This window comes from Hemitrygon akajei, chromosome 11 (genome assembly GCF_048418815.1).
Source record: "Hemitrygon akajei chromosome 11, sHemAka1.3, whole genome shotgun sequence".
NCBI lineage: Eukaryota > Metazoa > Chordata > Chondrichthyes > Myliobatiformes > Dasyatidae > Hemitrygon > Hemitrygon akajei.
In genome coordinates this window covers 115515210-115541306 of record NC_133134.1, presented here as the reverse complement: position 1 = coordinate 115541306, position 26097 = coordinate 115515210, and the positions used below count along the sequence as shown (strand labels likewise).

Genomic DNA, 26097 nt, shown 5'->3' with positions numbered 1-26097 from the left:
TGATGCAGCCTGTCAGAATGCTCATCACAGTACAACTATAGAAGTTTTTGAGTGTACTTGTTGACATGTCAAATCTCTTCAAACTCTTAATAAAGTATACCTGCTGGCTTGCCTTCTTTATAACTACATCGATATGTTAGGACCAGGTTAGATCCTCAGAGATATTGACACCCAGGAACTTGAAACGGCTCACTCTCTCCACTTCTGATCCCTCTATGAGGATTGGTATGTGTTCCTTCATCTTACCCTTCCTGAAGTTCACAATCAGCTTCCTGAAGTTCACAATCAGCTCTTTCATCTTACTGACGTTGAGTGCCAGGTTGTTGCTGTGTTACCACTCCACTTGTTGGCATATCTCATTCCTGTACGATCTCTTGTCACCACCTGAGATTCTACCAACAATGGTTGTAAAGTCAGCAAATTTATAGATGGCATTTGAGCTATGCCTAGCCACACAATCATGTGTATATAGAGAGTAGAGCAGTGGGCTAAGCACACACCCCTGAGGTGCACCAGTGTTGATTCAACACATCCTAAATAAACCAATAGTGACATATTTTAATAGTACCTGTATATTTATTTATTTATTTTTAACAAACTATTTAATTTGAGTCAAAGAAGTTCTCAAAATTGACTTTATTGAGAGATGAAACAGTATTGTGTTTGTACATTCCACCTGAACCTTTTATAATAAATATGGTTTTAAATAAAAGATTTTGTTTTGTCCAAAACTAAAGGCTCCCATGTTGGTATGGATCACAGGGAAGAAATTGAAGTTAGAGGAAATAAATAGATTTTATGTTTTGTGTAAAGCTATTTACATAAATATTGCTTATATGTATACACACCCATGCACATAGGCATGTATGCACACGCAGCTTGGCATGAAGTAAAGGCATCTAGTTTCTGATTCTCTGAATTGTAAACAGAATAACTGTGGAACAGCTAATTCAGGGCACTGAACAATTTGGTGGCTTTAGATGAGAAAGAATTTTTAAAATATAGATATAGAAGTAAAATAAAAATAGATGAAAGTGGCCAGCTGGACTGCCAGTACTGTACTATTAAAATTAAATTCGTTTTTGTGCTCTTAAGTGAACCTTGAGAAACAGCACATAATCTGCCCTTGCTGTCCTTTTCAATTCTAGCCGTGAATACCAGGCAAAGGACTGCCTATCATTTGTAATTTACCAAACCTGGCACGGTGCCTCAGGAATGCACACAATGAGAATGTCACTTATCAATGTCTTCATTTGTTCCTCTCTACAAGGCCTTTTTTTATACTTAGGACAAACTTAACAAAGCATTGTATTCCTAAAATAGCTTGCCTGCTTATCAATATGTGCATACGTACATCAATTATTCTTGCATGCAAATTCATGAAAACACACAGACCTAGACAGGGACACATGTTGACAACCCATCTGTAGAAAGTTATACGCATGCTTAAAGCACACAGAGGACAAATGTGTTGTAAACCGCCTAAATGCCTGTTTCCATAAACCACTGTAATTTGAGAATAACTCATGATTTTTTCCATTGCTATTTAGAGATATGTTTTAGAATGGTAAAAACAGAAGCCAAACAATAAGGAGGCCTAATGGCTTATCTGTCATATGTCATCTATGTCATCCACAGGATGGCAGTGAATCATGTGGCTTTGTGATCTGAATAAGTCAAAAATATAAACAGCATTTGGAAAATGTTTGCAAGGTATAATGGGGAATAACAGAAGAGGCTAGACTGAAATTATGTTTATGAAAAATCAATTATCGTATTTTTCAGAATGGACATCTATAATAGGAAGAAATGTACAATACAGTACAATTGCACTAATATGATGGGGCTGAGTAATCAGTTGCAAAAATACCAAGATTATCCTTGGTAATTAGTGAAAAGAATAGGCTCATTATATTCAGGATTATAAGAGGTAAAAATAGCTTCTATTATCCTGCATAATCAGTGATAAAGAGCAGACTTAGTGGGAACGAGCAAATTCAGATAAACTTCATGATCAGAAGTGAAGAAAGCTCAGATTATCCTGGAGGATCAGCGGTAATGGCCAATGTTAAATTTATACAAATCAGTCAGTGGAAATCTTAAAATTGTCCTCAGCAATTACCAGTTAGAAAATCTGATTTTGATTATCCTGCGTAATCAGTGGGAAAGAAATGCAACAAGTAAATTGCAATGATTCTGAGAAACCCATATGGTAAAGAGCAGGTTCAGATGATCCAGGATAATTAGTGGTAAGGAGTGGGTTTAATCAGGAGCAAAGATCATGTTTCAGGTTATCCTGGGCATTGATGTTCAGATGAATCAGGGGGAAAGTCATTTAGGTTTATCCTGGATTATCAGTAGTAATGAAGATGTTTAGATGATCATTGCCTTTCAATACTAATGAACAGTTTAAACAGGAAGAGCTTTTTTTTCACCCACAGTTAAAAAACACTGTAGCCACTAAATAATGAATGGTAAAATCTAGTTGCAGATGATCTGTGGTATACAGTAGTAAAGATTCTGTTGATTGTGAATATTCATTGGTTCAGATTTTCCAGAGAAATCAGAGATAAAAGCCGATTATGATTATTTAGCATGATCATTAGTAGCAAAGCAATTTGGGCTATCCTGGTTATTAAAATTGAAGTGTAGATCCAGATGCAGATTACCTGATAACCAGTGGTAGACGACTAATTCAGAACATCCTGGATAATCAGGGGAAATGAATGGATTCAATAAATCTTGGTAAACAGCATTAAACACCAGGCTCACTTTATCCTGAGTAATCAGCGGCAATAATTATTGTGGGTAATTATCAGAGCAATGCACATTCAGATTATCCTGGCTATTCAGCAGTGTGTAGATTCAGTTGGGCAGTGGTGTGATCTTTTTGATTATCCATGGTAAAAACAGTGGTGAAGAATATTCAGGTTGCTTATGGTTATCTTTGGTAACAAGCAGATTCAGATTATTGAGGGCAATCAGTTTCAAAGAGCAGGTTCCTATTATACTGTGCAATGAGCTGTAATTATATTAAAATATCCCTAATAAACAGATTTTAAACAGTTCAATTTTAGTGTATACTTGCAAATTTGTAGATAAAAAGGTTTGATATTAGTGGTACAGGTATATCAGGCCACGCTGTTACAGAGAGCAGTGGTGTGTGTTTCTGTTGCTGGTGGAGTCCGCAGAGCTTGTGGGTGACCCAGTTTTGGTGTGCCAAGTCTGTTCTGAGTCTGTCCCATTTAGCACAATAGTAGCGCACAGAATGCGGTGGGCAATGTCATCAGCTCTGGGTTAGTTCAGGCAATTATTGGTGTAACATGGTTCATTTTATCATGTGTAATTTGCTGTTAAGGAGTAGGTTGCAATTATGGGTAATTAGTGGTGAACATCAGATAAAGATCATTTGGGATAATTGGTAGGAAAGAACATGATTGAATTATTCCTTGTAGTTGAACAGACTCAGAATATTCTGGATAGGCAATGGTATTCAACAGGTTCTGCTTATCCCGAACAGTCAGTAATGAACACATTCAGACTGCTATACGTAATAACTGTTGAGGAATAAGTTCATAACCTGTGCATCAGTGATAACAAGCCTGTTCAGATTATTTTGAATATTCATGAGTAAAGAATAATTTAAGTTTATCCAGACATATTCATCATAAACATTGGTAATAAATTCAGATTGTTCAATGTATCTGGTAAAAAGGGTCAGATTACTCAGGGAAATCAGCGGTTTAGAAGGTGGTGCTTACTCTGGGCATTCAGTGGTAAAGATAATCTCATTGTAAAGTCGCAAAGTTGTAAAGTTTCAGATTATCTTGAGTAAGCAGGAATAAAAAGTTCATACTATCCTTAGTGGTTAAATACAGGTTCATCTTATCCTGAGTAAATATTGTTAAAGAGCAGCAGATTTGAACAGTAGATTCAGACTGTGCAGATTTAGAGAATCCTGGATAGCTATCATCAATCTAGTTTGATTGTCAGTAACTTGCAGATTCAATTTATCATGGACAATGAAGAAATGAGCTGCTTGTGATTATCCTGGGTGATTTATGACAAAGAATCTGTTCTGATTACATTGGATAATCTGAAATGAAGGACATATTTAGATTACGTGGTCATCTTTGGTAAAGAACAGGTTTAAATTGCTCTGGGTAGTTATGGGGATCTGTAGCAGAAACAAGAGAAAATCTGCAGATGCTGGAAATCCAAAGCAACACACACAAAATGCCGGAGGAACTTAACAAGCCAGGCATCTATGGAAAAGAATAAACAGTAGATGACCCTTCATCAGGACTGGAAAGAAAGTCAGAGTAAGAAGGTGGGGGAAAAGGAGTACAAGGTGGTAGGTGAAACTGGGAGAGGGGGAGGAGGTGAAGTAAAGTGCTGGGATGTTGATTGGGGGAAAGAGATAAGGGGCTGGAGAAGCGGGATCTGATAGGAAAGGACAGAAAATATGGAAGGATGGGAAGGAGGAGGAGCACCAGAGAGCAGCAATGGATAGGTAAGGGAATAAGGTGAGAGAGGAAAACAGGAATAGGGAATGGTGAAGGAGAGGAGGGGGCAATTACCAGAAGTTTGAGAAATCAATGTTCATGCCATCAGGCTGGAGGCTCCCCAGACGCAATACAAGGTGTTGCTCCCCCAACTTGAATGTGGCCCATTGCGGCAGCAGAGGAAGCCATGGACTGGTATGTCGGAATGGGAATGGGAAGTAGAATTGAAATGGTGGGTACCGGGAGATCGCGCTTTGTCTGGTGGATGGAGTGTAGGTGCTTGTCGAAGCAGGCTCCCAATCTACGCTGGGTCTCACCAAATAAGAGAAGCACCAGGCACAGTAGATGACTCCAACAGACTCACAGGTGAAGTGTCGCCTCACTTGGAAGGACAGTTTGGGGCCCTGAGTAGTAGTGAGGGAGGAGGTGTAGGGGCAGGTATAGCTTGCAAGGATAAGTGCCAGGAGGGAGATCAGTGGGGAGAGACGAATGGACAAGAGAGTTGTGTAGGGAGCGATCCCTGTGGAAAACAGAAAGTGTGAGGGAGGGAAAGATGTGTTTGGTGGTGGGATTCTGTTGGAGATGGTGGAAGTTATGGAGAATTATGTGCTGGACGCAGAGTCTGGTGGGGTGGTAAGTGAGGACGAGAGGAACCCTATCCCTGACGTGGGAGTGGGAGGATGGGGTGAGGGGAGACGTGCATGAAATGCGGGTGAGGGCAGTGTTGATGGTGGAGGAAAGGAACTCTCTTTCTTTTCAGAAGGAGGGCACCTCAGTAGTTGTGGAATGAAAAGCCTCATCTTGAGAGCAGATGTGGTGGAGACAGAGAATCTGAGAGAGGGGGATGGCATTTTTACAAGTGACAAGGTGGGAAGAGGTATAGTCCAGGTAGCTGTGAGAATCAGTGAGTTTATAAAAGATATCAGAAGATAGACTGTCTCCAGAGATGGAGACAGAGAAATTGAGAAAGGGGAGAGAGGTGACAGAAATGGGCCAAGTAAATTTGAGGGCAGGGTGGAAGTTAGAGGTAAAGTTGATAAAGTCGACAGATTTAGCATGGGTGCAGGAAGCAGCATCAATGCAGTATTTGACGTAGTGTAAGACATCATCAATTATAAAGAACATATTCAGTTTATGCTGGGTAACATGGGACAACAAAAATTTTGCTTCCTGAATACTTTTGGGTTGATCTTATGGATTTTGGGCTACTGATCATGAAAATCACCATGAATTTTCCCTATCATGAACCATTTTCTGAAATTGCCTATATTTGTCATTTCAATTCATAATTCAAGTCAGAATAACTGATGCCAAGATTAAGGAAGGCATTTCTGTTGGTCCACAAATCAAGCACATCATCAAAGACAAGCAATTTGAAGAGCTTCTAGTGGGACAGGAGAAAATCTCATGGAAGGCAATCAAGGATGTTGTTGAAAGTTTTCTTGGCAACTACAGAGCACCAAACTATGTGCAGCTGGTTGATAACATGCTTCAAGCTTACAAAACCGTGAAGTGCAACATGTCACTAATGATTCATTTTCTGTATGCCCATTTAGAATTCTTCCTTGCCAATCTTGGCACTGTCAGTGATGAGCATGGTGAAAGGTTTCACCAGGATATTGTGGTCATGGAGAAATGGTATCAGGGCAACTGGGATTCATCAATACTAGCTGATTATTGTTAACATTTAAGCTAAAAGCCTCAGATAATGAGTACAAATGAAAATCACTGAAATAATTTTTTTGCTTAGCTGAACTATTGCAAAGCATAAGCACCATATGCAATTAATTGTATTATATTCAATAGAAGTTCATTTCTTGTTTCTCCAAATTTCTATGTGATACATGTAGTCTGAAATTATAATTGTGTTCAACTTCAAGTGGCCTATCATAAACAAAAAAAATTGAGGAAGTAATACTTTCGAAAAAAATTTGTTGTCCAATGTAATCAGCAGATCAGGTTTCTATTATCCTTGGTTATTGATAGCAAAGAGCAGGTACCAATTATCTTCGATTTACTTCTGTACAGATATTTCAAATAAATAGTTAAGTGCTGTTTTAGTTTATCAGAGCAAGTTCAGATAATCCCAGGTGATCTATAGTAAAAAGACTACCCTGTGTAATTAGTGGAAAGGAACTTAGTTTTGAGTATTGTTTAAAAATGTCAAGTTACAGTAGTTCTGTGTATTTTTTATCCGCTTTCTCAAAGACACCAATTATGCAACACTGAGCTTGTGTGCTGTAGCTCATTTGGAGGGGTTTGGTAACTAGAAGTCTTGTTCCATTCTTTTATAGTAAATCACAAATGTGAGCTTTATAGCCATGTTTCCAGTTGCTTAAAATTACAGAGTTTGTGCAACAAAAATAGTCTGTTTAGCTCGGTTGGCCTCTGCCACTGTTTGTACTTCATAAGTCTCCTCCCACTTCACTTCACTGATCCAAGTTAACATTACCATCAGTTTCTTTTTCTGTCGTGCCTATCGAACCTCCACTTAAATATCTCTATACAGTTTGCTGTAACCATTTCTTGTCAAATTGAACTTTAAATAAATTTCTCCTCAATTTCCTTCTGTACTTATGACTGTCTTAATTTTATGACTCACAGTTTTGACTTCTTTTCCCCAGAGTTGTAAACCATGTCAACCATTGTCAGAGCTATTTTGATCATCCCTTAGCCTGCTCTTTCCTAGAAACAGAGATACAGTCTGTTTACTTCTGTTACCATTCTTTCGGTGTAACTTCTTTGGTGTCCCAATAGCTCCTTTATAATTTGGAGAACCAGAAATCTGTACAATTCTGAAAATTGAAGTATAAGTGATCTGAAAATAGTTGTCTCTGATTGCAACTGATGAAATCTCTCATTTCCAATGATGACATTTATCAGTCGGTCAAACCAAAAGCATCTGCGTTCATCGGTTTCACTAATTTTCAGCAAAGCTAGTCTATCGTTCCTACTGTTTCCATCCAGTATGTGACTTCAGACCCCTTAATGTGGTTCACTCTACACTGTCTCTTCAGTTTACGGCAATAAGGGCCGGGTAATGATTGCTGGTAATGAAGTCCATCTCCCATAAACAAATAAATACCTAAATAAAAGCTTACTTTTAATTTTTCCCTTTTTCTTTCCATTGCTCAGCTATTGACGGAGACGTATCTGATGGTCAAGAAGGTGGCTGAGGCAACACAATCTGGAGCCAGAGATGCACTGCCTGCCCTCACCCTGCACTACAAGGACGATAACGAATCTTACCTTCCTCCTGTTTCTCGTCCCATATAACTGACAAATGACAATTCTTGATAACTTGAGTTAAAACAATAGTCTGCTTGATTATTAGGATGCCATACCTAAAATTCTCAAACGATAAACTTACATGCCGCTCAAAAGGTTCATGTGATTGAAGTGAGCTGTGCAGTACTGCCATTCAGGGCCCTGGCCTCTTCCTCTGCTGAAGCCAACAATTTTATCCCACTACCCCTCTGCTTAAGATCAGTTAGCACTGCACGGACTGAGGTTCAGCTGCATCTTTCTCAATTCCTAAAATTTATGCCTCGTAGTTCTCTACAGATCGAACATATATTGCAATTGAAATTCTACTGTAACCTGGCATGAAAAAAAATCTGCCCTTGACTGGAATTAGAGTTTGTGGTTGAGTTTACTCCTGAACATGTCCAGTGATATCAGAGCATGCATTTTTTTATCTGTCTATTTTGATTCACCATTTTGGAGCAGTAAATCAATCGTTGAGAAATGTCTTCTCCCTACTATAAATTGCAGAATATTGTCTTCAAAAGTGATCAGGTAATCTGACACACGTTTTTAAAATCTGAATTTTCCAACACAAAAAAGTCTATCTGAAATCCTTTGACCTCACACTTGCTCATAATACAAAAAGAATAGCTATACATACAGTCAGCCTTAAAAATGAAAGTTGTGGGAAAATATATTCTTGTTTTAAGGTTAGGTTTTCCTCAAAGCCACCCCAGTTCAGTAAGTAAGTTGACTTGTCACGGGGGTACTCATGACTGGCAGTGATGCTGGTTTCTCTGTCTTTCAGGAGCTAATGGCAGCCACATGCTCTAACAACCATGTTCCTGTATTTTTTAAGGATGACGTTTGAGCTGTCGTCAAAGTACAGCACGGAAATGGCGTTGAGCTGTGTGGGAGCGCAGCATGGCTTCGGAACATTCTCCGGGTTTATTAAATGGACCTGAATGTAAAATTAAGATTTTTATTTTAGAATTCACTTCAAAGATACACATAATACAACCAATCACAGTCATATATATACATGAAACTCATTTGGAGGAAATATGTTTCGAGATGAGTTAATAGTCTTCCACCCAGAAGAACGCTCCCTAAATCACACAGATTTTTTGACCTTCTGAAGCAACTGGTTCACTGAGAAACAGTTATCTCTCAGCCTCTGAACTCTAATAACTTTCCTGAGAAGGAATCTGGATACTGAGCATTGGAGGCCCATTCGTTTCTGTATGTACTGCAACCAATTCCGTTTTATCTTGTATTTATGTGCACAAGCTTTGGATTAGACCTCAATGGAATTGAACAAATTCCTCCCAGGGTTAGTTTCCAACTATTGTGCCGATTTATTAGTTTAGATCAGTCAAATCAGCATAAGCTTAACATAGTAATTTTCCTTTCAAACTCGATACCACACTGCAGTAACATATTGCTACACTAGCCTCATGAGAAAAAGTGAGGGGCTGTTTGACATCTGTACAAAATGAGCCAGCTTCCAGCTCAGTTGTCAGAACCAATCCCAACTCAGCAGTTGAAGGACTCGGCTGAGATGCCATTTCTTGTCTTCTCTGTCAATGCACTTACATGTGACTCAGAGCACACTATCAGTCTGCTTCCCAATGGGTTTCTGCCACCCAGGAAGACCCAGGACACACCCTCTTTCCTGGTGCGTGGGTCCTCATTAAGAAACCACTCAAGGAACCACTGGGAGCTGGATGGGAAGGTCCTTATCAGGTGGTAAAAGTGCATGGATATACACTAGTCACTGCAAGTGAGCTAAAGTGATACTCGATAAGGACAAGTGCTGTGGTTAATGTGCTGAGAACCTTTTGCCACTGTGCCTACACTGCTGGGCTACAGTGAGTAAATCACTAACCAGCCAGAAGACATTAAGCAAATCAACTTATTGATAACTAATGTTAGAAGTTCATTCTAACATTTGTTATTGTTATATTATTTGCCAATTTTACCTATTTACTATGAATACTAAAACTCATACTAATATGCCTTATCATAATTTACATCTGTTTTACTTGTTTAAAGACGATCATTAACAGAATATTTCGAGCTTGCATAAGTGCACCTGCTGATCTGCCTAAACATGACATAATCTTATGAATGAGGAATATATACCCTTTGATATTTCATAACTTAAGTAATTTTTTGATGATTTTACACACAACATACGAGGGGTGATTGATAAGTTCATGGCCTAAGGTAGAAGGAGTCAATTTTAGAAAACCTATTACATTTATTTTTCAACATAATCCCCTCCTACATTTACACACTTAGTGAGCGGACCGAAAGGTCTCTGGCACTGTGAAGCAGCACCCGTGCTAGCTGCACCGCTGTGCCACTGTGCCACCTGGTGATATGCTGGACTAGTCAACCTTCCCCACCTGGTGGGTATTTCTGCCTACAATTTCATTCCACCTTCAACCACACACTTATACTCGTCCTACATTCCTACCAACCCCGTCCCCTACCAAATTCCAACACACACCTACACTCCAGGGCAATTTATTTACTACTGATGAATTCTGGTGTTTTAATCCAAGGTTCTTTTAGAAGTCAAGAAAAGGCACAAAACTTGTTGCTTCAAGATCATTTTAAGAGTTGGTAGGAATGTAGGACGAGTGTGAGTGTGTGGTTGATGGTCAATATGGACTTGGTGGGCCAAGGAGTCAGCTTTCATGCAGTATCATCAGCTACCCAGTAACAAACTGGCCGTCGTGACCAACTTTGTCCTTGTGGACTTAGATGCCCATCTAAGCTAGTTCTGCCTTTGGGCCTTATCCTTCTAAAGTTTCCCTAGCCATGTATCTATCCAAGTGTGTTAAACATTAATATACCTGCATCAACCACTTCCTCTGGCAGCTCATTCCATATACCCTCTGGATGAAAAAGTTGCCCCTCAGGTTCCTATTAAATTTCTTAAACCTAAACGCTTCAGCTCATGATTCCCCACTGATGAGGATAGAAGTCTGTACACATTCACCCTGTTGATGCCCAGAATGATTTTGTACACTTGTCTAAGATCACCCCTCATCCTCCGAGGCTTCAATGAATAAAGCTCTGGTCTATTCATCTTTTCTTTATAATTCAGTCACTCAAGACCCAGCAACTTCCCTGTAGTTCTTTTCTGTATCTTTTCCAGCTTCATGGTGTCTTTCTTAGAGTGGGATGACAGTAACTGACTAACTTTTGAAATGCGGTTTTATTGTGTCTTGTAGAACTGCAACATAACAACATTCCAATTTCTATGGTCAATGTCCTGTCTGATGAAGGCCTGCATGCCAAGAAGTCTTCTCCACAACACTGTTTACTAGCTTCCTACTGCATTCTTAGATATACCTGCTCAGGCCCTGGAGACATTTATGTTTTAAGATGTCCAGCAACTCCTCAATTGTAATGTGGACTATCCCTAGAAATCCCCACCATTTGTCTCAAGTTCCAAAATCTTCATGTCTTTCATCTTAGTAAAAACAAAGGACACATAGTCATTGAGGCTCTCACTCAGCTCCTGTGGCATTACACATTGATACACACTTTGAAGGGCCCTAGTCTCTCCCAACTCATTTTTCCCTTAAATGCATAAAATCTCTTTGGAATGTCCATTATATTCTCTTTCACTGCTATCTTATGCCCCTTTACCCCCCCTTCTGATTTTCTTGTTTCCAGCATCTCTTATATTCCTGCAGAATTCCTTTGATCCCAGCTGCCTGTACCTGACCCATGCCTCCTTTATCCCTGACCAGTCTCAATATCTCTTTCCATCCAGAGACCTTTACTCCTGCTAGCCCTGACCTTCACTCTAGCAGCAACAGGCAGACATTGAAGTCTCATTATCTCACTTTTTAAAACGTCCCACGTGCTGGACATTCCGGTGAATGCAAACAACCTATTCCAATCAACTTTTGCAGGTTCTTCTCTAATACTGTGAAAAAGTTGCTCAGTTGTGCCAACCCTATTATACTTGCAACCTTCTGTAATCTCCCTTCATACCTGTGTTTCTTTTAATATCCATTGACCATTAGGGGCCTATAGACAAGATCAACAGAGTCATCATCCCCTTCTTATTTCTCCACTCCACCCACAAAGCCTCACTGGACAATCCATCAGAAATTTCGACCCAGACTACTGCCATGATGTTCTCATTAATCAGAAACGCAACTCGTCCTCCTGTCTTTACTCCACCTCTTTGCTGTCTGTAGTATCTGTACCCTGGCTGGAACATTTATCTGTCAGTCCTGAACCTCTAGAGTAGACTGGCCTCTGAACATATAATTCACAAAAATCTCGCATGAAGCTACACAGAGTGATTGGGAATGCTAGCAAAGTGTGGAATTGAATACAAAAGTAGGGAGGTTGTGATTCAAGTTTGTAGGGCTTTATTGAGATCTTATGCACAGTGTTGGTCTCCTCATGTAAGGAAGGAGATGTTGATAAGCTGTTAGCAGTCCAAGGAAAGTTAATACCTGGAATTGCTGAAAAACTCAGGTAGCAACTATGGAAAGAGAAACAATTTCTGTTTTAGTCTCGAGACCCTGATCAGAAATAGGAAAGATAAAAATAAGTTTGTTTACACAGCAGAGAAGGTTTGAGAGAAGTGAGCAAAAGGGAATTTCACGGATAGGATAAAACTGGATGACTTACGGTGGCAGTTAAGGTCAGATTGGTAATTTGTTGCTGGTATTATACGGTCTGTGTTATTGTCTCTCCTTCCCAGTACTGATAAAGAATCCTAAACCTTGAGAAATTAATTTCTCTTTCCACAGTTGTTGCCTGACCCACTGATCTTTTTTCCAGCATTTTTCATTTTTATTTCAGATCTCCAGCACCTGCAGTTTGTTTTTGTTTTCTAATACCCGAAATGGATTGGTTGTCAAATGAGGAAAGGTTGGACGGATATGCTGCACCCTGTTAGGGTGACTACGGTGATCATGCTTCCTCTTGTGGGAGAACATAAAACTCTTAGGTCACTGGTTTAAAACAAGGTGTCACTGATGCACCATCAATAACTCTCCGAGATGTGAGGCGAGATATCGGCTTTTATTGGCTGGAAGAAAGAACAAGCAGCAAGTGACCACCACATAACATCCTGGAGACTGAGGCCGGGGTAGTGTCCCCAATCGCCTTTATTCCGGGGTCCGTGGGAGGAGCCACGGTCAGTGGGAGGAGCCACAGGAGCAGTCAGTGGGGGGGGGGGGGGGCGTGTCCAGACAGGTATATGTAGTTCACCACAGTCACCCATTTAAGATTGAGATGATGTGTGATTATTTTTCTCTTAGAGAGGCATGTGACTTTTGAACTCTTTTTAAATGATAATGAAAGAGAGCCTATCAATGTTTTTAAGTCAAGTTAATTATTAGCAAAGAAGTAGAAGACTATTGCTGGCAGATTGGAGTGCAGAACTGAATTTATAAGCAGATCAACAATGATCTTACTAGGTAGCTGAGCAGGGTTAAGGGGCTGAATGAAGTATGCCTGCTTCTTACTCGTATGTATAAATCCTGATGGACAGCATAATTGAGTGTTTAGAGAGGAAAAATTAATCAATGTGGGATGGATTAGTTAAAGAAAGGTCATGTCAGACTAGATTAAACTTTCTGAGCAGGTAATAGTGGATTGATGGTGCTATTACATTTAATGTTGCCCTCTCGGATTTCGGCAAGACTTTTGGCAAACTGATTAGCAAAATAAAATGAAAAAAATGGGATACAGTGTAAAATGGCAAATTGAATTAAATTTCTTTCAGAAAGAGATTGCGAAAGGTAAATGGGAGTTTTAGTGACTGGAAAATTGTAGACAGTTGGCTTCTGCAGGATACGGTTACAAAAGTTAGTCAACGATGCCAAAACTGGCAGTATGATATATTGTGGGGAAGGAAGTTATGGGCTGTTAGAAGACATTATTTGACTAATTAAGTAGTTGATAACATTGGAGTAATTCATCTGCAAATCTTCAGCGCAACGGTAGTGTAGTGGTTAGCATGAAGCTATTACAGCTCAGGGAGTTCTGGAGTTCAGAGTTCAATTCCAACACATTCTGTAAAGAGTCTCTTTACTTCCCATCCGTGGAATGTGCGTGTTTTCCCCAGATGCTGTGGTTTCCTCCATGGCCCCATGACACACCGGGCAGGCTACTCGCTCCATTGTAAATTGCCCTGTGATTAGGTTAGGGGTAATCAGGTTTGTGGGGCTGCTGGGGCTGCATGGCTGGAAGGGCCAACTCTGCACTGTATTGCTAAATAAATAATAACAAATAAATAAACAAACTGTCATGAAGACAAAGGAATAATGATAACTGGTTTCTTCTGAGAAGACCAAAGAAAAGAGGAATATGAGGAGAATTAGGCCATTCAGCCCATCGAGTTTGCTCCAGCATTTCATCATGGCTGAACTGTTTTCCCTCTCAACTCCACTCTCCTGTCTTTTTCCCATAATCTTTGATGCCCTGAATAATCAAGAACCTATCAACCTCCACTTTAAATATACCCAATGACTTGGCCTCCACAGCTACCCTGTGGAGCCACCCATTCATTCAATGCCAATGAATTCACAGATTCACCACCCTCTGGCTAAAGAAATTCCTCCTCATCTCTGTTCTAAATAGTTGTCCCTCTATTTTGAGGCTGTGCCCTCTTGTCCTAGACTGTCCCACTATAGGAAACATCCTCTCTACATCCATACCTTGCAACATTTGGTCGTTTCAATGAGATTCCCCCTCATGCTTCTAAACTCCAGCAAGTACAGGCACAGAGTCATCAAACTCTCCTCATACATCAGCTCATTCATTCCCGGAATCATTCTCGTAAACCTCCTCTGAACTCTCTCCACTGTCAGCACATCATTTCATAGATAAGGCATTCAAAACTGCATACAATACTCCAACTGAGGCCTCTCCAGTGCCTTATAAAGCCTCAATATTGCATCCTTGCTTTATATTCTAGTCCTCTTGTAATGAATGCTAACATTGCATTTGCCTTCTTCACCACCAATTCAATGTACAAGTTAACTTTTAGGGAATCCTACATGAGGACTCCTAAATCCCTTTTCACCTCAGAGTTCTGAATTTTCTACTCATTTAAAAATGGGCTATGCATTTGTTCCTTCCACCAAAGTGCATGACCATTCACTTCCCGCCACTGCATTCCATCTGCCGCTTCTTTGCCCATCCTCCCAATCTGTCTAGGTACTTCAACCTTCCTGTTTCCTCAATACTACCTGCCCCTCCACCTCTCTTCGTATTGTCTGCAAACTTGGCCATCAGCTTTGTCATCCAAATCACTGACAGACAGTATAACATAAAAAGAAGCGGTCATAACACCAATGCCTGCGGAATGCAGCAGCCAACTGGAAAAATCTCCCTTTATTCTCCCTCTTTGCCTTCTGCCAATCAGCTAATCCTATCATTGCTGATATCTTTCCTGTAGTACCATGAGTTCTTAACTTGTCAAGCAGCTTCGTGGCCTTCTGGATATCCAAACACACAGCATCCACAGATTTTCCTTCGTCTGTCCTTTTTGTTATTTCCTCAAAGAATTCCCAAAATTTCCCCTTAAGGAAACCATGCTGACTTTGGCTGTTTGTCATGTGCATCTAAGTACCCTGAGACCTCATGCTTAATAACCGGCTCCATCATCTTCCCAGCTGCTGAGGTCAGGCTAACTGCCTACGCTTTCCTTTCTTCTGCCTCTCTCCCTTCTTGAAGAGTGGAGTGACATTTACAATTCCCCAGTCCTCCCGAACCACGGTGCACACATCCACAGATCCCTAATGTTAACAGAGATCTTGATAGGAAGGAATTTCAGATACCTTCCTTTATAAGCCCTGGCATAAAATATAGGAGAAAGGAGGTCATGGTGGAACTATATAAACAGCTACAGTGGGCAATTGTGAATATTCTGATGACCATACTATAACTGTAGTGGCACTACAGTGTGTAGAGAGGAGATTTAACAAGGATATATTTGGGTCTGGATGGGGTGCAGTGCTGTCGGAGCTCACCAGAACTCTGGCACCTCTGTAAAAAAAAGCCAAAATAAACAAGCAGGGAATTTAACAGCGGCCGCATATTAAACAGAGGGTATTTTATGGAAGCGGGGGTTGGGGAGAGGGGGTGGTGGCTGGTGGGGAAAATACCACTAATAACATTAGGATGTTTGATTGTTTTTGGTGAAATCCTGGAACTGTGACTTCTGTGAAATTCCTCCTTGCTCGATCCGTTATCCCAGCATACCCTGCTGTAGCCTCCCGCCATTTCACAGATCCTCAGTCTCTCTTCAGCACTTCTTGTCTGAGAATTGGTTGCTGAGAAAATAAAAATCTTAGATCGTTTGAAAAATGGCGTGTCGCTTGCTGAAGTGGGCCATAAGGTCGGTAAGAATGAATTGAGCATTTGCACAATAAAGCAGAAAGAAGTTGAAATTCGTGGAAATGTTGGTGCTACCACTACAATGGCAAAAATGGTCTCTCTGGTTCGTGATAAAGTGCTTGCAAAGACTGAGAAAGCATTAAATGTGTGGCTAGAGGACACATCACAGAAGCGTATCCCTGTTGATGGCAAAATTATGTGTGAAAAAGCACTTAGACTCTATGAGCACTACTATGAGGGGGCTGAGGAGAGTGAGAGGAGGGAGTTTAAGGCTAGTAAGGGATGGCTGGCTAGCTATGTAAAGTGCTACAGCCTCAAGAACTTAACGACCACGGGAGAATCGGCATGGCAGATGTACCAAGTATCCTATTATGGAGCCGATCGAAGTACACGCTTGAAGTCTCTCAGAAAAAAAATTGTTGATCACAAACTATCAAAAGCTCACACTGCTGCTCCAAGTGTTGAACATATAACTACTGAAGATGCTCTTGGAAAATTATGTGACACCATGAATGCTTCGTACCTAAAGGCAACTTGTTCAATTTTTCGATCTGCATATTATTTAGCTCAGAATGACAGACCATACTCTGATCACTTTGGCTTATTGGAACTTATTGAAGATTGGTTGTGGATTTTGAAGTTGGTCAATTCTTCTTCGATTTGTGCCAATCACTCTTTAATTCAATTTAAAATTGTACATCATTACTATTTGACAAAGGAGAGACTGTCTAAAATGTTTCCTAATATTGATAGTCAGTGTGACAGATGTAAAACCGAGACAGCCACATTGACACATATGTTTTGGCCGTGTTCTATATTGAAACATTTTGGAAGTCTATTTTCTCTACAATTTCTAAAGCTTTAAAAATTAATTTACAACCTAATAAATTGACAGTTTTATTTGGTATAATCCCTTAATATATTCATGATATTTCTCCATCAGACCAACATGTAATTGCATTTGTTACATTATTGGCCAGAAGGGCTATTTTGTTGAAATGGAAAGATGCTTCTGCTCCTACTTTGATACAATGGTTTTCTCAGGTGATGCTATGTCTTGGTTTGGAGAAAATCAGAAGTCAAACTTTTGATCCTTGATTCGATTTTGAGAAAAGGTGGGGTTCATTTGCCCGCAAATATTATCTGATTTGAGTTCATTAATATGGTTTCCTTCCTATTTTTCTGTAAGTGGATTTGAGTTGGCAGATTGATGTTTTTTTTTGGAAGCTTGTATGATGTATAGCTCCGGGGTTGTGATCCCAATGGGTTTTTTTTTTGCTTTTTTTTTAGTTAGTAGGGGTTCTTTTTTTCCTTTAAAAAAATATTCTTAACACTTTACTTTTTTATTACTATTGATATATTGCTTAGCTTTGTTAATCAGTTATTTGCTAACTTAATTCCTTATTGCACATAATGACATATTGACTTAATGTATCTTTTTTTGTCAATCTTCAATAATAATTAATAAAAAGATTTTAAAATGAAATGGAACTTCAAAAAAATGGTTTTGACATTGGAATTGGACTGAATTCCCGCACTAGTGCTACAGAGGTCATTAATCACATAGCCATTAATATGAAAAAGAAAATTTGCCGGCATATCAAGCAGATAAATGGCAAATTTTCTGTTTTCATTGATGAATCAACACACCTGAGCATTAAGACCACCCTAATGGTTTATTTGAAATGTGAAAGCGATAAGGAAGGTGATCCCCATTTTATGTTTTTAGATCTAATTGAATGCCTGGTCAGAAAGCTGCAACTATTGAACTGTGTCAATAACCATGGGTTTGATGACTCTTACGTGAAACAGAACCTTGTAGTATTTGCTAGCGATGGGGCGAGCGTAATGCTTGGTGTCAAATCTGGTGTTGCTACAATTCTCAAGGAACATTACCCTGATGTGATAATTTGGCATTGTCTTAATCACAGATTAGAACTTGCAGTAGGTGATTCGGTGACAGAAGTTAATGGAATAAATCATTTTCAATCATTTATGGAGAAATTGTACTCTGTTTACAGTAGATTACCTCGAAATCAAAAGGAACTGTCTGAATGTGCCTCTCGACTAGAACAACAAATTTGCAAAATAGGCAGTGTTCTGGGCACCAGGTGGGTAGCTAGCTCATTTCGAACAGTTTCAGCAGTGTGGCAAAATTATGAAGCACTGTGTTTTCATTTTGAAAAAGCAATGAAGAGTGAAACAAGATCTGGGAGTGACTGAAACCCTATGAAGGTCTGTTGAAAAGCCTCTCTTCATAACAGTTTCTATTGGACTGAGCTCTAATGTATGACATGCTGCATGAACTTGATTTACTGTCAGAGTGTTTACAGAAACACACTACTATGATTGTTTACGCAGACAAACTGATCCAACGGAGCATAAGATCACCACATGGACTGAAAGAGCAACCTGGTACAAAAACTCTAGAAGCTCAAGAGGCACTTAAAAAGGGGAAGTTTGGAGAAATTACCTTAACAAGCAACAACAAAATTGTCTCCATTAATTATCTACAGTTTCTTACTAGTCTTATAAACAATTTACAGCACCATATGTTCACAACAACCTCCTTGAAAGGTTCTCAAACTTCTAAACCTCAAAGTATGTATAAATCCCTGCTGAATAAAATATGTGTCCTTGATAAAGATAATTGGCCTGCTGAAATACCGCCTCATTATGGAGAAGCTGCAGTATCATCTCTCTGTAAGAGGTTTAAACTTTCTTCCTCCTCTGGAATAAATGCCTTCAGAGATTATGTGGAGGATAGTAGACGCCTTATCCCCCAAGCCCATTACTGAGCTGTTCACAAGTTATTCCTATTAGTACTGCTGAGTGTGAGAGAGGATTCAGTCACATGAACTTGATAATAACAACAACATACTCAAGAATTCTCATAAATCATGTATCATTATTTATGTTTGTTAAACTACATGGACCTCCTCTAGTTCAGTGGAATCCTGAGCCGTATGTCACAACATGGCTGCGGTACCACAGCTCAGCAGATGACACCAGGACAAGAGTTGCTTCAGACCCCCCAACATGTATTACGCCTGACCCTTTGTGGAAATTATTGTGAAACTTCTCATTGGTGGCATTTGGAAAGTAGGTGATTACCTTTAAATTGGTAAAATACATGATTACTGTCTTTTTCTTTACTTGCTTGATAATTATATTTTATGATAATTAGTGAGTGCAACCATGTAATACTTTGTCATATTATTAAATTAAGTATTATATGTTTTTTTGTACCAGTTGTACACTGAAATATAGTGATAGGCTATAATCTTGTTAATGTCTTAACTATCACTATATTTCTGTGGAGCTCTGGAATTCATATATTTCTTTCATCTTGGTTTAGTGCTTGACATAAGAAGCCCTATTCATTTATATATGTCACACCCAGTTTGTGTACCTGCTCATTACACGAATGGGGCAAGGAAGTTGCCCAGTACATGAAATGAGCAGGTAGACTAATTGGGTGTGACATATATTGTATATAGAGAGGATATAGGAAATGGCAAGCATTTTGTCAGCTCTGGCACCTAAAAAATTAACACTGCACCCCTGGGTCTGGAGCATTATAGTTATGAAGATAGACACACTCAGCTAGTGTTGTTTCTTTTTAATAAAGAAATTCAAATAGAAAGTAAAATGATGTGAATAAAATTATGAAAAGCTAGACAGGGATGACGTTGGGAGTAGAGCTGGAGATTATAGGATGTGCGGTTAATTTTTTTTTACCCTTGTAAATATAAGGAGTGCGGAATCATTTGCTGAAAGGGTGAAGGAGGCAGAATCCCTCCTTCCATTGAACAGATGAGAAGTTAGAGCTGTGACTACTTTGGGCAGAGAGCTGGGCGTTCTGAGTGATTTAAAGAGCTCACTTTTGATCTGGAATTGTCATGAAGAGCTAAGTAGCCTCCCACATACAGTAACATTATTTACTAGTTTTGTGATGTTACTGAATGTAGAGATTCTGCAGATGCCGGAAATCCAGAGCTACACAAAACACTGGAGGAACTCAGCAGGTCAGGCAGTTTATGATCCCACATTGCACCCATATCCAGGACTGTAATGCTCTGTGCAGAAGTCTCACAATCAGATTAACGTCCCTTTACATTTACCACGGTGTTCTGTAGATTTCAGCATCTTTAAAGGACAATGGACTTGTCTGAAATATTTCACTATTGTCATAACAGCCTAAAGGAATGAGTCCACAACTACCCTGAGCATGGTTGAGGACCCTTAAGCACACAGTGTGTTGAGCTGGGTTAGGTTAAATGAGGATGTTAGCTGGAATATTAAACTTCATAATGGCATTGCTACCTTTAAATTAGCATTGCATGCTGCTTGGCATTATGATCTGCATTCTTCTGACAGTTTCCAGGTTTGCTTGTATAAATCCTCAGCAATTTGGTGCCTGGTGTAACTTGTACTGTAAATGTGGGTACATGTTCATCTGACGTGATTCCGGTTTCGTTACTCCTTATAGCCCACCAAAATGTTCTATGGCCAATGTTTTATGCCGGGAGCATGAAAGTTGAATTACTGTGATGGCTATTTAAAAATTTTCAGACCTTTTGTGGGATATCTCCCCCTTTCCCCTTGCATCCTACAGTGCTTACCAGAGTTTGAACAATAGCATGATTTGTGGCATTCATGTATGAGTTCAGTGGGAATGAGCATTCTCCTTCACAATAGTACGCAGCATATCCCTCGGGAGCGATGATCCAGTCCTTAAGAGAGGAATAGTACATGCATTAAAGAAAAAACTTCCAGGTATGGCTGTTTGAAAAAACTTCTGTCCTTTCAGGGTAACCAACAAACAGCGTTAATGAGAAAAGGTAAAGGAAAAACTTGTTTAGCGTTCACTCAAGGGTTGGGATTAATGAGGCCAGATCAGAGTTCAGGTATGGATTTTGCAATTATGCAACTTTTATACTAACTTTCAGTGGTAAATAATACTGCGGTCTGCAAACAATATACAGATCAAAGTGAATAGAGCTATTACTGGGGAATAAACCACTTCCCATTTCACTGAATCTGCTTTGAGCAACTTTGGATCAGATGCAGAACAAGACTTTCTCAAATTAGTCCTCAGTTTAATGTCAGAGTATGCAGCTGCCCATCAGGACTGCATCTGAGTGTTGTTATGAGCAGGATTAGCATTTACATATCGAACCTTCCAACTACTAATGCAGTTAATGTGCTAGCGCCAGATTTAAGGTGACTGCTCCAGCTGGACATTGGATTCAGGAGTCGGAGACAAGTTCCAGAAGTCTAATTCAGTTTATGTCCTATTCTAGGATTAAATTGCAAATGTACACAACAAAATATATGTCATGCAGCTAAGTTCAAAACTACAGCTGTCTGACATATTCAGGAATAGTATACCTTTACAATTAGTTATCCGCAGCGAAAGATGCATTAATTCCCTGAAGTACAGCTTACAGATTGTTTTATTAAGAACTCTTATCTCTACAACCTCCAAATTCGAAGATAAAATAAATCAATTATTTCTATACAAGATGAAGCTATCAGTGCTAAAATGATTTTGGAGTAGAAAGAAAAATCAGAATCCTTTAATCTCAGGAATTACCTGCCATCCTAGATCACGAAAGCTGACGTAGAGCTCATGTTTCATGCAGGCCTGTTGCTGCTCACTGCTACTGTTTTCTGGTAACAATAAAAAGTGGAAGACATTAATCAAGGGATATAATTATGAAGTCTGTCTGGATTATTTCCCTGATGTTCTTGTGTTAGGTAATTGGCAGACGGGTTTGGTATCTGTCAAGTCTGAAAGGTTAATTCCTTTCTTAATGAGATGACAAGGTAAGAGAGCTATGTAGACCGCAAATATTTTGTTTATCTATAATAACTAATTAGAATTGCATTTATCTGAAAGTCTGTATAATCTTGAATCTCCCATATTGGGCTATCTAAATTAACTATACATTAAATTAAACTATATTTATAGTTAACTATATTAACTATATTGAATTACCATTTTTTCAATAATATCTTTGATAAAAATACATAATTACTGAGGGTTATCTTGTTGCCTTTGCAATGATATTTGTACATTTAGTGGTCTGCATCAAAACCATCTCTTAGAGATGGGGTTGGCTTCACTTAAACCACATCAAATGTAAAATCAATTTGAGTAATTTTGGGAAAGCCTCAAATCATAACTACTATTTCTGTGACAAAAACTGAAGAGGGCTATAGAAAATCAGAACTTTGGTTTCATCTTGAGATGACGAAACCTGAATAAGCTACGTGATATCAGAGTCAGCAGTCTCGCCATCACCTGGAAATATTATGTTGACCCCTCTTGGTCTAATGTCACTCCTTTCACCTAGTAATTTAGATCTTCCTTGAAGTACTGTGCAGTTACATTTTTACTGGCTATGTTATGGCCATTATGTAAATGGTGACTTAGTGGTACATTCATTTGAGACTGTTAGTGTTTCTTACGTTGTTTGTAGCCTCCCAATATACAAGAAGAAATGATGTAAATTCAAAATAATGGTGTCAATCTTTCAGGATTTTAAACATGCTTGAGCCCAAAGTTATGGTATTTATTTCATATTCAGCTCTATCATGAATCCTCTTCAACTATTTTTTTTTTACCTGACTTTCTTTTAGGTCAATGTCTGCTTTTTCTCTGTGCATTTCTGTGAAACAATCTTTAACATTTGTTTCACAGAGAAGCACTGGGTAAGTGTGTTGTTTTTGGAAAAAAAAGCCCTGGCTCTATTGACTTCTGGTAGAAGCTGCACTACTGTGTGAATAATTTGTACTTTGCAATGATATTATGGTAACTCTCTGGATAATCAAAGAATGCCTTGCCTTCTGGCTGTTTCTATTTGTTGATAGATCAGCCAAGGTATCAGCCATAGGAACATAGCAGGGAATATCTTGAAGGTAAATCAAGATGACAGAACCCATGCCATACTTGTGGTGAACTACATATACCTGTCTGGACACGCCCCCTGCTGACTGCTCCTGTGGTTCCTCCCACAGACCCCCTGTATAAAGGTGATGGAGGTCCCCGGCCTCTCTGTCTCTAGGATGTAGTATGGTGGTCAATCACTGCTTGTTCCTTCTTCCAGTCAATAAGAGCCGATACCTCGCCTTTACGTCTCAGAGTGAGTTATTGATGGTGCATCAATACTAAGACAACGTGGACTTGTATCAGCTTACGATCAAGTGGAGAGTCATGTTGCTGCAGGTGCAGAAAACGTTGGAGGTCAGGTCTTGTGTGGAGATTAGGATTTCAGCAAACCTGGTTTCCTATAATTTGTAATTGCAGCATTTGTTGCCTCTGGGCCTGTATTCACTAGAATTCAGAAGAATGAGGGCTGGCCTGATTGAAACCTATTGACTGGTGAAAGGCAACACACACAAAATGCTGGTGGAATGCAGCAGGCCAGGCAGCATCTATAGGGAGAAGCGCTGTTGATGTTTCGGGCCGAGACCCTTTGTCAGGACTAACTGAAAGAAGAGATAGTAAGAGATTTGAAAGTGGGGGGAGGGCAGATCGGAAATGATAGGAGAAAACAGGAGGGGGTGGGGTGAAGCTGAGAGCCAGAAAGGTGATTGACGAAAGGGATACACAGCTGGAGAAGGGAAAGGATCATGGGATGGGAGGCCTAGGGAGAAAGAAAGGGGGAGGAGGGGAGCACCAGAGGAAGATGGAGAGCAGGCAAGGAGTGAGAGGAGCAGAGAGAGAACAAAGAGAGAGAGAAAAGAGAGAAAAAAAGGAAAAAGTAAACAAATAAACAAACAAACAAAAATAAATAAATAAACAGATAAATAAATAAATAAATAGGTAAATAAATAAATAAATAAATAAATAAGGTATGGGGAGAAGGAGAGGGGGGCATTAATGGAAGTTAGAGAAACCAATGTTCATGCATCAGGTTGGAGACTACTCAGATGGAATATCAGGTGTTGTTCCTCCAACCTGAGTTTGGATTCATTTTGACAGTAGAGGAGGCCATGGATAGACATATCAGAATGGGAATGGGACGTGGAATTAAAATGTGTGGCCACTGGGAGATCCTGCTTTCTCTGGCGGACAGAGCGTAGGTGTTCAGCGAAACGGTCTCCCAGTCTGCATCGGGTCTCACCAATATATAAAAGGCCACACTGGGAGTACTGGACGCAGTATACCACACCAGCCGACTCACAGGTGAAGTGTCGCCTCACCTGGAAGGACTGTTTGGGGCCCTGAATGGTGGTGAGGGAGGAGGTGAAAGGGCAGGTGTAGCACTTGTGCCAGGAGGGAGATCGGTGGGAAGGGATGGGGGGGGGGACGAATGGACAAGGGAGTCGTGTAGGGAGCGATCCCTGCGGAAAGCAGAAAGAGGGGGGAGGAAAAGATGTGATTGGTAGTGGGATCCCATTGGAGGTGGCGGAAGTTACGGAGAATTATATGTTGGACCCGGAGGCTGATGGGGTGGTAGGTGAGGACAAGGGGAACCCTATCCCGAGTGGGGTGGCAGGTGGATGGGGTGAGGGCAGATGTGCGGGAAATGGGAGAGATGCATTTGAGAGCAGAGTTGATGCTGGAGGAAGGGAAGCCCCTTTCTTTAAAAAAGGAGGACATCTCCTTCATCCTGGTGAAAGGCCTTGATGTGGAGAGGATGTTTCCTATGGTGGAAGAGTCTAAAACCAGAGGTCACAGCCTCAGAATAGAGGGGTCCTTTTAGAACGGAGATAAGGAGGAATTTCTTTTGCCAGAGAGTGGTGAATCTGTGAAATTTGTTGCCATAGGCAGCTGAGGAGGCCAATTTTTTATGTATATTTAAGGCAAAGGTTGATAGATTTGGCATGATGGTATACAGGAGGAGGGTGTGGGAGGGGGAAGGCAGGAGACTAGGGCTGAGAGGGAAAATGGATCAGCCATGATGAAATGTCAGAGTAGACTTGATGGGCCAAATGGCCTAATTCTGCTCCTATATTTTCTTGTGGTCTTGAGGTAATTGACCAATGCATAAACTAAATCCCAAACAAATAAACATCAAAAGGAAACAAGGTATAGATTCCAGTCATTTGTGAAGATCATGATCAGATCTCTCTGTCAACACCTGAAAGTCCAGTCTGAAACAACTTGTCTTTCCATGTGTGGTCTCCAAAGCATTGATAGCTCTTATGCTAACTTGGAATGATTAGGACAAGTTTTTCAAATTTTCAATTTTTGTCTCTTTAGAATATCTTGACTGAATTTTCATGGCATTGTCTTATTAATGAAGATGCCAAAAGGAATTTTTTTTCACAGCACAAGTTTCATATCAACTTGTTGGCAAGGCACTCAGCTTTCTAGAACTTTGATACTGGAGTTCACAGGTTATTTTTGTCTTCAGGAATATGAATTGTGAATGGCATTACTATAATACTTTTTCAACAAACTGAATTAGATGTATGAACATAGTATTTGTATACCTGTTAAGCTAGTTGCTCTTAGAGATTCTTGACTCTTGGAAGACTTAGAGCGACTCTGGTTCTTCTGCTTGCCTCCTGCTGATCGTGCACTTCGGATGTGAATTTCAGTGGCTTTGAAGAAGACCACCATAAAAGGTTGTTTATTCTGAGGCCCAAATCTTCCAATGAGACCTGCTGCCTTGGGATTGACACTCTGTCCTTTAAGAAAGATTACACAAAAATGAATTTATTCTGTTGCGTCACCACATATTCCTATTTCTGGTGTTTTCATGCTGTTTTCCCATCAGGGCACCACAGCAGACGATTTGCCAAGTCTAACAAGAATACAAATCAGATGAAAATAGGTCCTCCCTCATCTAAGACCCAGTAGGAATTATGAACTGAAACTCTCTTTGAAACATAGCAAATGGAGGTGGATTAGAATGGTACCAGGAAAGAAGCAAATAGGCTCTGAAGATGAGAGAACTTCAAGGGGAGATTTGACAGAGGTGCTCACAATCATGATGGG

General features: G+C 39.9%; 1 protein-coding gene across 1 annotated transcript in view; it reads right to left on the bottom strand.

Moving 5' to 3' along the window:
- Positions 1-573: 573 nt before the first annotated feature.
- The window catches only part of bmp7b (bone morphogenetic protein 7b), a 141681-nt gene continuing 116157 nt past the window's right edge, over positions 574-26097 (bottom strand). Inside the window, exons 4-7 of the mRNA XM_073061549.1 lie at positions 25590-25787; positions 21739-21815; positions 20765-20875; positions 574-8712 (exon numbers count right to left, since the gene is read on the bottom strand). Of these exons, the coding sequence (XP_072917650.1) occupies positions 8563-8712; positions 20765-20875; positions 21739-21815; positions 25590-25787 (536 nt within the window). The 3' untranslated portion in view covers positions 574-8562. The remainder of the gene's footprint in view (positions 8713-20764; positions 20876-21738; positions 21816-25589; positions 25788-26097) is intronic.